Consider the following 12938-nt stretch of genomic DNA (forward strand, 5'->3'; position numbering starts at 1 on the left):
TTTAACGAGAGTGAATACTTGAATAAAAATACTCACGTCTGTGCCTCGGGTCGGTGCCGGGGAGAGAGCAGAGATCGTAGGGTGCAGTGGGTGAACCGCTGCTGCCGCTCCGGCGTTGACCACGGCACAGCTGATGTACAGTACGCAGGAGCCGACAGTGACGTAGAGAGGAGAGGAAGAATTAGGAGAAGTGAATTATAATTGAACAGAAAGAGGAAAAAGTGAATTATAATAGAGGTGGCATCATAGTGTGCGTACAGGTAATAAAGAAAGCAATAAACACATTTCAAGTCTTATCCTACAGAAATGTAAAAAGACGAATTGGGTGCGCGACTGTGCGTAAAGTTTCCCACCAAAGAACAGACGCGAAGGGGCAACTCTTCTGAAGTAGCCGATGCGCGTGTGTTACAAATGCTATTCTGCAAATTTCAAAACTATTAAAACTTACCAAAACTGAAAGTGAGTGGATAAATTATTCCATCGTGCAGAATAATACCCGGAAGTAAATCTGTAGCATAAATACACTTTTTTTTTTTTTTTAAGATGGAGACTGGAAATGATTTCAAAGCGGGAGGAAAAGAGAGACAATAAGTCAAGCTCATGCGCCTTTTCCAAGGTGAGCTGCTGTCGTAAACAGAGGAACAGCGCCATCTGTTGAGCGGATAATGTCATTGACGCATGGAGTTTGATCGTGTGCCACTACTTAAATCAATTTAAAAGTGCATTACGCAACTTTTTATTTTGGGGGAAAAAAGGTTTATATTTGTGAGCATTTTAACTTGTAGTGGCCCAGTGGCTGTGTGAGTGGTCAGCGTATGCCTTTACTTTCCATCACAGTGGTCTCTAGGACGCTCCAGGATCCATTGCTTGGTAGGATTTCACAGCTGATGGAGCCTCTCACCAGAAAACCTAGAAAACAATTGATCTCGGAGCATTGTAGAGGCCACCATGATCGAAAGTAAAGGAGCTAGACTGACCACTCATACACAAGGTCTCATATACAAGGTCAACTATGCACAAACGTCAACTTTTTGTTCGCATAAGAAGTTGCATAATGCACCTTTAATCAATAAAAATGAGATCGATTTGAAAAGCTAAATTATACTACAGCAAAGTAATGCAACCTTTGGGTAGATTTAAGTTTTTTGCTATCTAACTCTTAGCAAAGTGACAAAAAAGATGATTTAGGCGTGATAAATAAACATTCTCATATCTATAACCACACACATACAGGATATAAACGCACTCAATTTCTGCGTTAATATTTGACATAAACAAAGACCGCATTTAAAAACATCTCTGCACATATTTTATTTACATGTCCCACTGTCGTCGTCATCACCAGTGAAAATCTTTTGTCATTTCTGTAGATTCATCAGCCGTATCTCGTCCACTCTGTTGCAGTGGAGCTGAAACGCTGGAGTGACCCAACGGCCGCACGAACACTGGTCTCCGCACCAATTGAAGGAGCCCAGCTTTGAGTTGCACTTCGGACACAGGAGCTGGACAGAGCAAGACGCATTTGCAATTTAGACAACAGGATTCAATAGTAAACTGCTCAACAATCACATACATTAGAGCATGTCTACACCACAGGATGAGCAGGAATCATACATAAATTGACCCCAATGAGATGGAATATACTAGCATGGATTACCTGTCCATCCATGACACCAAGTAAAGCCGGTTCCATCCACTGAACTGGCTCAATAAAGTATGACGTACACTGCACTAGACCTAAAAAACATATACAGCATATAAAACGATGTGAGCGATGTGAACAAAGTGATGATTTAACTAGTTTGTTTAACAGTCATGTGCATGTACCTTTACCAGATAAATTATTGGATTTCTTATGTTGGAAAGCACCGTCTCCGACTGAGTGGCTGAGGATACTTGAATGGCGGAAGAGTGTTCGTCTGCAAAATGGCCAGATAAGCGACAGTCCGATAAGAAAAGGCTGTTTATATTTTTAGATTTAACTTAGTAGACGAATGAAATAATGAGCAATAAAACATGACCAGAGTGTTTTACATCTGAACTTCCAGGATGCATTCAAAGACAGGATTACTTGAAATGAATATTGTCAATGTTTCTCAGCAAATATATTTCGAAATACTACCTGATTGTGGTCAGCTTTGTTATTAAATTATTACTTCCTTCTTTATCCAATGGAAATAGACTTGAACAAGAGATAAAAGATTTCCGTGTCTTTTTGCGGCTCTATTTCTTCATCTCCCTATTCAGGCTCCCTATTTCATATTAGCTAATTTATGGTTGGATGTCTTGATACCGTATTTGGTAAATGTTTATGTCTATTGTTTTTGTTTTGAAGGTACCATTAAGATCTATTCTCAGACTACAGATGAACAAATTGCCATGTGGAAAAGTTCACAAAAGATGCACTGTCCCTGAAATAAATACATACAAATGTCCTGCCATTAGTCCCTTTGGAAAAAAAAATTACTGAGGAAAAATGTGAAGTTTCCAATACTTATTCTACCCGATATATATTCATGAGAGGCAATTTGTTGATGTTCATTGAATTCTGTGTCATGTAATAGTTGTATATGTTCTTTGTTGCGACCCCTCCTGGAACCGCCACCGTAACGTGGTGGAGGGGTTTGAGCGCCCGAATGATCCTGGGAGCTACGCTGTCGGGGACTTCGGGGCCCCTGGTAGGGTCTCCCATGGCAAACAGGTCCTAGGTGACGGGTCAGAGCGGTTCAGAAGCCCCTTATGAGAGACCAACAGGCCCGGTTTGAATCTAGATTCTTATTCAAATACCGGCATTTTCTGCAGCGGTATGACGCTTCAGAAGACCTCGAATTAGCCGGGTCGACAGCAAAAACCTCCTTGGGAACATGCTGCAACTCTGTAATAAAAAGTCAAAAAAGTGCAATGAACTTTAATCACGTTTTTTCCACACTACACTTAGATTTAAGCGACATTACCTGGGAATTTCTCTGTGATCTTGGTCAGTCTGTATTGTTTGTACTGTGGACTGGATGTGTCAACTTCACACTGCATACTCTCATACAGGCACAACTGCTCCTCGAAGCCAGGATTCACCCTTCAACACGATGAGCAGACAAATTTAATTTTAAGTGTGTTTGTGCCATGTCAGATTGCATTTAGGACCAGATGAGGACAATTTCCAGACAATGAAATAAAGACTTACTGGACATCGGGCTTGAGTTTTTTTAATTTGTCATAGGCTTCTGTGAAACTGAGGTGATTTTTCTTCATTAAAAAAGCTGTTACAACAGTGGCACTGCGGCTCCGACCCGCCTGACTGAAATTCATAAAAATAGGCATTACACAATGTAGACCCTTATTAATGCAATCTGGAGGAGTGGTTTTCAACTGGTTTGGTGCCGAGACCCACCATCACCTGAGGAGGACAAGTCGCTTCCCAATTATGACTTGTTGTTGAATAAGAATTAAACAAGACTATGAAGCTAAAATCATGATCAAATCAACTCAGCAGGAGATATCTAAACAAACTGAGGAGTTGGTTTCACATTGTCAACAATTTGGAAGAAATTTGTAAACTGAACTCAACTCTCGTACCTGAATTTTTTTAAGAAAAGAAGTGATTATCTTTGAAAACATCAGCTATAATGATTCACACTTGAGATGACTGAGAGCTTACACAAACATTGACTAAATAACTGTATTTGCCATTTATATGGACTAAGCCCTTACTGTTTAAAAAGTTATTGTATACAACAGTAAAATTCAAGCATTCAGGGCATTTTTAAGTCTCTCAAACACCTGCAATAACCTTTTATGAAGTTATAATATAGTGTTAGCATAGATTTATCTAACCAGTTCTAATGAGATAAAGAATCTGTTTTTCAGGAGAGTCCTGGCCACAGAAGGGGACATACTGTACATATTTTTTGTGGTAGGAGAAGCCGGAGGACCAGGAGGAAATCTGGGGGATACGTACAAACTCTACACAGAAAAGCACCGTGGCCAGCCTGTGGATCAAACCCTGGACCTTCTTTTGTCAGGAACGAGCGCCAACTATGCTATGTCTTCTTACCAGTGAACTAAGGCAGCACCACCTCCATCCACGGCTGCTTGAATGAACAGGAAGCATTCATCGAAGTGGCTGAGCAGGTCAGAGGTGGCCTCATCCAGGATGTTGAGCCACTTGGTGCAGAGTCCAGAGTCTGGAGGGAGCGGAGGGTTCACAGAGTCCACTGACAGGACGTGAGTAACCCGTGCATCTTCCAGGGACTGTCTGTCATTCAGGTCAGCTGCGGTGCCAATATACAATCCACCGGTCACAAGGAGCATGGCTGAAGAGAAAAAACAAACATTTGAAATACTGCAAGGACAATCATTCGTCCCAAAATGTGACGAAACTTCTAACTTGATGGTGGTAAATAAACTACTTCTGCAACCTGAATGACTAAGATGTGGCCTCAATTCACTCACACCACACTCAAACAAAATCAAATGAGTTACGTGTCTTGTCTAAGGGCACAACGGCAGTATGAACCATTAGTAACAATAACAAGAATGTTTATACCAATCAGTGAAGGTAATATGCAGATTTTACTTCTATTGAAATACTACCGCTATCCCCTCTTAGAGCCAGACTATTTGAAGATTTAATCTTAAAAAGGTCAAATAGAAATGTTGTAGCAACAAATTGGCCCTAATTATAAGCAAGCAAACTAGCTAAACTCATGGCTAAATTAGAAAAAGCTCTAGCATTTAGTGTTTCCTACCTGTTCAGAGCAAAGTATTTAGTTTCCGCAAAACACCCCAGAGTTGTCGTTATTTAACTGAGTTTATATTATTTGAAGAGACCCCTGTATGTAAGTTATATTCTTAAAAACGTGTTTTGGCTGAATATTATCAAGGAAGTTTTGGCTTGTCCGTCAGCAAATGTGCACCCACGGGAAACAAAACTAGCGCCTTTGGTTCCGACCAGGGCTCCAGAGCGTTGTACATAATTCTTCAAGCCTGATGAAAAATTAACAAGCTAACGAAAGCTTAATATAGTACATATTATTGGAGCTTCAGCCTATCTAAACAATTGTTATTTAACTAATTTGACATTTTTATTTGTGTCCTCTTTGCTAAGGCTGTTAGACCTATAATATTTGGGGATTTCTGTGGGATGGAAAACATGCTTTGAGGGGGTCACAAACTACAGTGGTTCTTATTTTGGCTGCAGCGACACAGATTTGACGCAGATTTTAGATTTTGTGAAAAGCGTTCACTAAACCTTAACCTAACTTCAAAATACAGGACGATAGAGCAGAGGGTAGAGCGGGTGATCCAATGATGAAGGTCTTTTCACTCACCTTGCCACCAGTGTTCTGATGAGTGAACAGGTGAGTGGTTCCTTGATGTAAAATGGTTTGAGCGACTAATATAGGTGGAAAAGCTGTATGAGTTGAGCCCATTTACCATTTAAAACACGGTTAATTCCTCTTTGCCAATAGCAAGTGTATGGTATAAAGGCTTTTGAGGCTCTCAGTCGTACAGGAGTTGTCCATCTTCAATGATGGTTCTTGAGTCATCTTCTGTACTCTGTTGTTGAAATGTAGAACGTTTGACCTCTCTTCCAAAAGGCTTCGTCAGCGACACTAAAGTTTAAGCTCAGCCCGCAGACTAGATATAGACCACTGGGAGGGGTTCAGCTTGGCTAAGTCCCTCTCCTCTATTAATGGCTACACTCACCTGTGGATAAACATCTTTGTAGTTCTAAGTCTTTATAGTTCTAAGTCCTAGCGACCTAACTCAAGCCTGAATTTCAGTCTGAGCGGCCCTAATCTCAGCTGATCACGGCTAATTACCTGCCAATTGATCCATCCTGGGCTGAGTTTCAGCCTTATTTGCATGACAGAGCCCTCCAGGCCTGGGTCGCAGAAGGGTTATGTACAGCGGGACAGGTGGAATCTAAGTCCACCTTTCCTGTTCATGGAGGGATTTTGCTTCTTCACAAAAGTCAACCATTTTTGAATCACATTTGGCCAAAAACACAATGCTCCATCTGAATACATAAGTGTACACAGAAGTAAAGCTGTAGTTTACATTTGCGTCTGTTTCATGTCCTTAGTTGGCCTTCAAGTGGTGTAAAAGTGAGTTGTGGTTATTTTGCCACATGCCTTTTAAATGTCATCATGTCTGTTTGGATCGCCCCGTCTGTTTTATCCCCCAGTCTGTGCTTTGTCACACTGTGTGGCACTAATAAACTTTTACAGCTTTTTTCCTCACAGTCTGTCAATTAGAATGTCACTTTAGAATACATTATAAGGCCTCAAAGTGGTTTTACTGGTTCCTCAATGGAATGGAGAACAGAGAATTTATGCTCTGACCCGATCATTCAAATGAAACTTTAAAATCACTGCACATCAACAGATCAACTAGTTTTGCTTTTACTACAAGAGAAATCTTTAAATTGAATAAAATATGTCAAAAGAAATAAACAGGAAGTTCAGTCTTCTCTGTCAACAAAAATGTACAGAGGAGTCAATGTTTGATCATATTTTGAAATGACTTAAGGCACAAGCTAAAAAAAATAGTAACTTAACTTAAAGGTGCATAATGTATCAGGAAGAAGTTCATATTAATGTGTATTTGACCTTTCAGTGACCCTGTGGCTGTATTGCTTTCCATCCCGGTGGCCTGTAGGATCACACTTATAGGGTTTCTGGTAGGTTTTCACTGCTGATGTAACAGTCTCCATGGTTACCTATACAGTTGTGCTCAAAAGTTGACAAACCCTGGCATAATTGTTGATTTTTCTGCAATTTTGTTTAAAAAATATGAAAGGCAACACAGAAGGTTTTTTTTTTTCACCTATAGTTAGTGGTTGTGTGAAACCATTTGTGGTGAAACTACTAAGTTTGCTATTTTTAAGTACCAAAATGACCCTGATAAAACGTTCATAGTACCCCAATCGTATAGTACCCCAGTTTTTAATAATGTGTATTTCCCCCTTTGACATCAATGACAGCTTGGAGTCTTTTGTTGTCAGCATGGCCTATGATGAAAAGTGTACCATACCTACTGTGAAATATGGAGGAGCTGGTTCGCTGATGCCAGAGGCTCCAGCAGAATAAAGTGACGGTCCCGTTAGTGTCATCTCAGTCTCCTGACCTCAATGTCATTGAACCACTGTGGGGAGATCTCAAACCTGCAGTTCATGCAAAACAGCCCAGGAACCTACAAGAACTGGAGGCTTTCAGAAAAATTTAGAACCTCATCCACTACTACCACAAAAGACTTCAAGCTGTCATTGATGCAAAGGGGGCAATACACAGTATTAAGAACTTTTGATCAGGGTCATTTTGATACTTTCTTTTTTCATTATGATTTAAATATAGCAAACTCATTTGTTTCACCATAAATGGCTTCACACAACCACTAACTATGAGTGACAAACTACTCACAATTGTAGCCCAAAGTAAAGCCCCCTTTTTGTGACGTTTCGGGCCTTAGCCCTTCTTCAGACAATAAAAGAGTTAGAGCTGTTTTTTATTTTCTGAAGAAGGGCTAAGGCCCGAAACGTCACTAACCTGGTGAGCATTAAATAAGCTTTGGAGCGACTAAGTTGTGCGGATCTTTTATTTATTTGTAAATGTGAAAACATTGACAGTATTTTTCGAGTCCTTTTCACATATTTGGTCTTTGATTTATGAATAAATGTTTCTTCAAAATTCTCTTGAGGGCCAAAGGTCTTATGCTGTAGGGCCGAATTTGGCCCTCGGACCTGACGTTGCCTACCCCTGCTATAGATGTAGCACTTTTGATGTGATAGGGTGGACAAGTATGAACTGTATGGATTGTGTGTGCAGACGAGCAGCACTGTAGCCAAAAACAATAAAATCGATCTTGCCAAAACCTTGTCACACATCTCTCTTAAATTGTGCGTTTTTTTTTAACAGTTCCTTACTTTAAGCTTTCGGGAGGACGCTGTGTGCAAAAACAGACTTTTATCCAGGAAAACATCAATGGAGATGAAAACATAAAGCTAAAGTCTGTTTCCTAAAACGCGTCGTCTCTTAACTATTTAAAGACAATAGAATAGATTTACATCGTCTGTGAACTGTGATGTCATGTGGTCTGACTTTTGTGTGGTATAATTTGAATTGCTTTAAAATGACTTTAAATGCGTCTGACTAACAAACAAAAGAAAGGCTACAATGAACGCAGGTCTGTCTGGCATGTGATCATTATTTATTTTGGAAATTTTAAGCTCTGTCTGGAAAAAGGAGACAATTATTCAAGAATGTATTAAAATAGCACCCGCTGTAAAAACCAAAGGCCAAATAGTTTCTTTTGTCATGGTTGGGATTGGTTGAATAGTTGATGTAAGATAAAAAATAAAAAAAATCTTACATCAACTACGTCTAGTCTTTCTGTGGTTCATTATAGTGAAGGAGCAGAAAGTGTGAGGGTGTGTGCTGTCAGTTAACAATGTCCAGCCCAAAACTGTCATGTATAAAAGTGCACAAGAGGCTGGACAGAGAACAGAGACGAGAACAAGAGCTATCGGGCAGATCTTGGGAGAGAAGATGATTAAAATGATATCTCTAAGTTTCCTGCTGGCTGCTTTGGCTGTCAACTTGGGTGATTCTGCTAAACCAGGTAGGCTATGCATCTATTGTGTTTGTACAGAACATTTTGGATATATTATTATTATACTTGAATATATTCTTTTGGCCTGAGCATGGGCACTCTATATTACTGCCAGTATGCTTCTATCAAAGATGCAGAAGGTTTATCTACTCATTAAAGCATATTTCTGTACATAGCTATATGTTTTTTGCAGCAATATTGCATTCTGAAATATGCTTTATCTTGTAAATGGAAACACAAAAGCAACTGATGCTATAATTTTCACGGATTATCTTCCTTCAGTTTTTAGCATCATGATAATCAAATGCTTTAAAAAAAAAAAAAAAAAAAATGTAATTAACCATATCTTATACATTACTTTGCAATAAATCTGAAAAACACTTCACTTTGTGCACATAATGAGACTTACCTTGATTAAAATAACACAGGTCAACTAGAGCCCAACTGGTTTGGACTTGGTACTCTTTCACTGTGAAGTTGTGGGATCGATCAACATCAATTGTCATGAGGGCCACCTAAAAGTTAAATGTTTATTATCAACAAGACCAACAAAGACTTCTGATTTAGCATCATACCATGTGTTTCAGGCAGTTGTGTGGGCCGCTGTGGTGAGGCCTTTTCCAGGGGACAGTTGTGCACGTGCGACCTGCATTGCTCCACTCACAATGAATGCTGCCAGGACTTCCAGGCTGTGTGCACCATAGGTACACATCAAGTGTGAAATAATAATCATTTGGCCATTGACAATGATACCCTGGATGTTTTACGTTTCTTAGCTCAGTCCTGCAGGGGGCGCTGCGGTGAGCCATTCGCGCGTGGACGGTTGTGCACCTGTGACCCTCAGTGCGTCCAGTTCAACACCTGCTGCCCTGATTACCGCCCGCAATGTGGTAAGATCTTTAAACCATAGATTCATTCAATGGCCCATATTAGGCAAACTAAAGCAATTACTATTGTGCTCCCACTGGAGCTGTTATGTCTCATGCACGTGATACTATACATTCTGCCCAGTCAGCCTCTCTCCTATGAGGGCCCTGAGGGGTCAGATTAATTCAAATTAATTAAAGGCCCTATACCTGACTTTTTTCATTGCAAACAATGAAAGAGGAAGCCACCAAATTAAAATGTTACTTGTGTCCAAACTCATCTGTAACTTTCCAAATATATTTGTAGCATCCAAATTCTTAACAGGGACAAATTCAGAGGCACATTTCACAACTTGCAGGGTCACTTTTAAGGATCACTTTAAGAAAAATGCTAGAAAAATAGCCTGAATGTTTGTAAAATGTATACAATGGACTAAAAGAGGACAAAATAAATTTCATTACATTTCTTGTAGTAAAATCAAGTAGCTCCTTTAATGTCAACTTTAAAAACCCACCTTGCCTCTGCTGATGTCATGATCCTCTGTTTAGACATTTCAGTGCTCAAATTACATTCACTATATTTTTTTTTTTTAAATGTCTGGCTCATGGCTGGCAGATATTGTTTTTAGTTTTATTTAAACTGTCCTCGCGTTTTGCAGGCCTCCTATAGTGCAATTTCAAGCAATTACTTCAAAGTTCTTGATTGTCTGTATTTTATATGTAGATGCCAGAGTTTCTCAACAGAAAGGCCCTGTAAGAGTAACGCCTAGAGGTGAGAGAGCTCATCTGTCAATTTTACTCTGTTACAATGTAATCCATGTATATTGTGCTCATTTTTCTAGGGAGCAATGGCAGACGATGGTCGAACAGTGAAAGCGAGGAGAGGTTTCTATGTAAGTGATGATTTCCTCACCAAACGGTTCTGTTATTTCCTCATTCATCAGGTTAATTTTTATTATATTGTATCTATTGCAGCAAGGCATCCATGTAAACCTGGGGCTAAGTGTGTTGTAGTAGCGCCCTCAAGACATGTTCCCAGACACGTACAAGGTGTAAATTTAATTTATATCACAACAACGACGCTTTGCTTGTAATATGGTATACGAAACAATCTGTCCTGTTTTCTTGCAGCCCATGTCGCTGTGCCGCCTGTGTACCCTCCTCTGTCTCGCGACTATCACATGGTTGTTTCTCACTCTGGAGTTGCTGTGGCAAGACCAAATCTAGGTGGGACTTTTTTTAAAGCAGTGGCGTGTGTGTGGGTGTGGGTGTGTGGTGTGTAGGGGCAGGGCAGAGACAAGCCCAGTACTCCAGATGCTCGACCAGTCACAGACTTCCTTGAGTGGAGAAAAATAATGTCATAAACTGGAGGCCAATATGTATAGAAGCTTTGTATATTATGATCTGTCAGATGCCAGATTTGATGTCTGTTCTACTACAACAAGTACATACAGTAATTTCAATTTGCTATATAAACAAAATAAATACACAATGGAGTGTAAGTATATAGGCTTTTATACAGACCAATCCAACAAACTAAACAATGACAACACTGATGAGATGTCAAATGCATAAAAAAATGACTTGCTGAAAGTGATTTGTTTCTCTGCCCAGGGTTGTTTGTCCCATCGCCACCGCTCCTGAGGCCCAGACCCAACTCTTTTCATGAAATCGCTGCTGCTCTCGGACTGTCTCTGCTGCCCGAGAGAGGTCAGGACATGCTCACATCAATCTGTATTTGAAATTGCTCCAAGATTAGTTTAATTGTTAAGTGAGTGGTCAACAGTTGCGTTACTGTCTCTACAGGATTGGTGGACGACTTGTGCGGTGATCTTCCCATCAATGGACTCACTGCTCTGAGCAACGGGACCATCGTGATATTTAAAGGCAAGTTCAGCTCGTTTTGACTTGGGACTTGTGACAAACGATGCACGGGCTTGTTTCCCTTGTGCAGACTTGATCTAGTTTTATATTGCCTGCAAAACTTGCCCGAGCATTGATGAGATTCAGTGGAAAACACTATATATATTGTAGTGTTCATTACGATGGGGGGGCAGATAAGATCACTGGTTGGATAAATGGAGTAAGATAAAGGAGTAAGTCATGAGGTTCTACGTTTGCGGATTAACCTTTCATATTGTTGAGAGATCGTAGTCTGGAAACTCCCCATCTTTGTTGTAGGTGAATCTTTCTGGACTGTGGACCCTGTGACCCACTACATCAGTCGCCCTCTGAGTATCTCCAAAGTGCTGGGCATCGCGTCTCACATCGACACTGTCTTCACTAGAAGCAACTGTCAGGGAAATGTCTACATCTTTAAGGTAACGTCTTTCTCAATAAACCCCACTCATGCTGTATTTAGTGCTGGGATAAAACTTAATCAAAATCAAAAATCAAAATAATATTACTCGAATAGAATAGGCACTTACACAAGCAGACAAAACATCTGAAATATGTAGACTTCATTTATAGTGGATAGAGCAACCAAATATATCAAGTTAGTAATAATATATCAGGTGATTACATATGTGCATGTAACTCATCGGCTGTGATAACTCTTACAGGAGAGTCTTTATTGGCGTCTGGACAGACACTTGGTCCTTGAGCCTGGATACCCCAAACCTCTTTCCCACGAGTTTCCAGGACTGACTCCAGGACTCACCGCAGCTCTGTCGGTTCCGGCCACTGTGAGCCGAGCCGAGACCGTCTACTTCTTCAGGAGAGGTAAATCTAATGTTTTTCTGCTATATTAATTGTATGTATCATTTTATACTCACTGCTGCCACCTCTGGTCATATGCGTAACAGCAGCTTCTATTTTAACTGCCAAAAATCATGCTTGTGTGACTGTACAATGCTGCTGCTTTTTTATGATATATAGATGAAAAGAAAATCACCTTTGTTTAAGTTTGTAATCTGTCTTGTCAAATATTTAAACAAATGATCTGTTTTGCAGGTGAAATAATGCAACGCTTCACTTTCCCGTCAAGTAACATTCCAGCCTGCAGCATCACTCCCAGAGGATTCGCGAAGACTGGTCAGTAACATCACAAAGTATCAAGCAATGCTAGAAATATCAGTGGAGTTTGATTGTTTCTGTTATCGTTTACTGTCTAGAGGTGCTGCTGAGTCAGGAGATCCACATTAAAGTGTCCATGAAGGGATTCCCGGTTCCAGTCACCTCTGCCCTGACTGCTCCCATCCCAATGAAGATCAGCCAATACGAATACTACGTCTTCTCTGGACGTAAGGAACAAGAATTAGGTTTCTCAGTATGAAAAGTAATCCATGTACTAACTAAAAACCTCGTCTTCACAGCTCAATTCTTCAGCGTGTCAGTGACCGATGACCTGCCCGCTCTAGTTGGACCGAACCATCCCGCTCCGGTCGTCCTGAGCACACCCGTCACCGTGGAGACCAGCATCACTGACGTCGTCACGGTGATCAGTGACCCACCTCTACC

At 40.4% G+C, this 12938-nt stretch overlaps 1 protein-coding gene across 2 annotated transcripts; it reads right to left on the reverse strand.

Moving 5' to 3' along the window:
• Positions 1 to 1302: 1302 nt before the first annotated feature.
• On the reverse strand, positions 1303 to 4901 carry dusp12 (dual specificity phosphatase 12). Of its 2 annotated transcripts, none has more exons than XM_079569088.1 (8): positions 4746 to 4901; positions 4052 to 4310; positions 3182 to 3295; positions 2955 to 3073; positions 2788 to 2875; positions 1834 to 1919; positions 1658 to 1737; positions 1303 to 1502 (listed from the first exon to the last, which is right to left on the reverse strand). In XM_079569088.1, the coding sequence occupies exons 2-8, from the start codon at positions 4306 to 4308 to the stop codon at positions 1359 to 1361; spliced, it is 888 nt and encodes a 295-aa protein (XP_079425214.1). In that variant the 5' UTR covers positions 4309 to 4310; positions 4746 to 4901; the 3' UTR covers positions 1303 to 1358. The 2 variants fall into 2 exon arrangements, with proteins under 2 accessions (XP_079425214.1, XP_079425213.1); XM_079569087.1 differs by having other exon boundaries at positions 1828 to 1919.
• Between the last annotated feature and the right edge of the window lie 8037 nt (positions 4902 to 12938).

This window comes from Gobius niger (assembly GCF_951799975.1).
Source record: "Gobius niger genome assembly, chromosome: 13".
In the NCBI taxonomy this organism is placed as follows: Eukaryota; Metazoa; Chordata; class Actinopteri; order Gobiiformes; family Gobiidae; genus Gobius; species Gobius niger.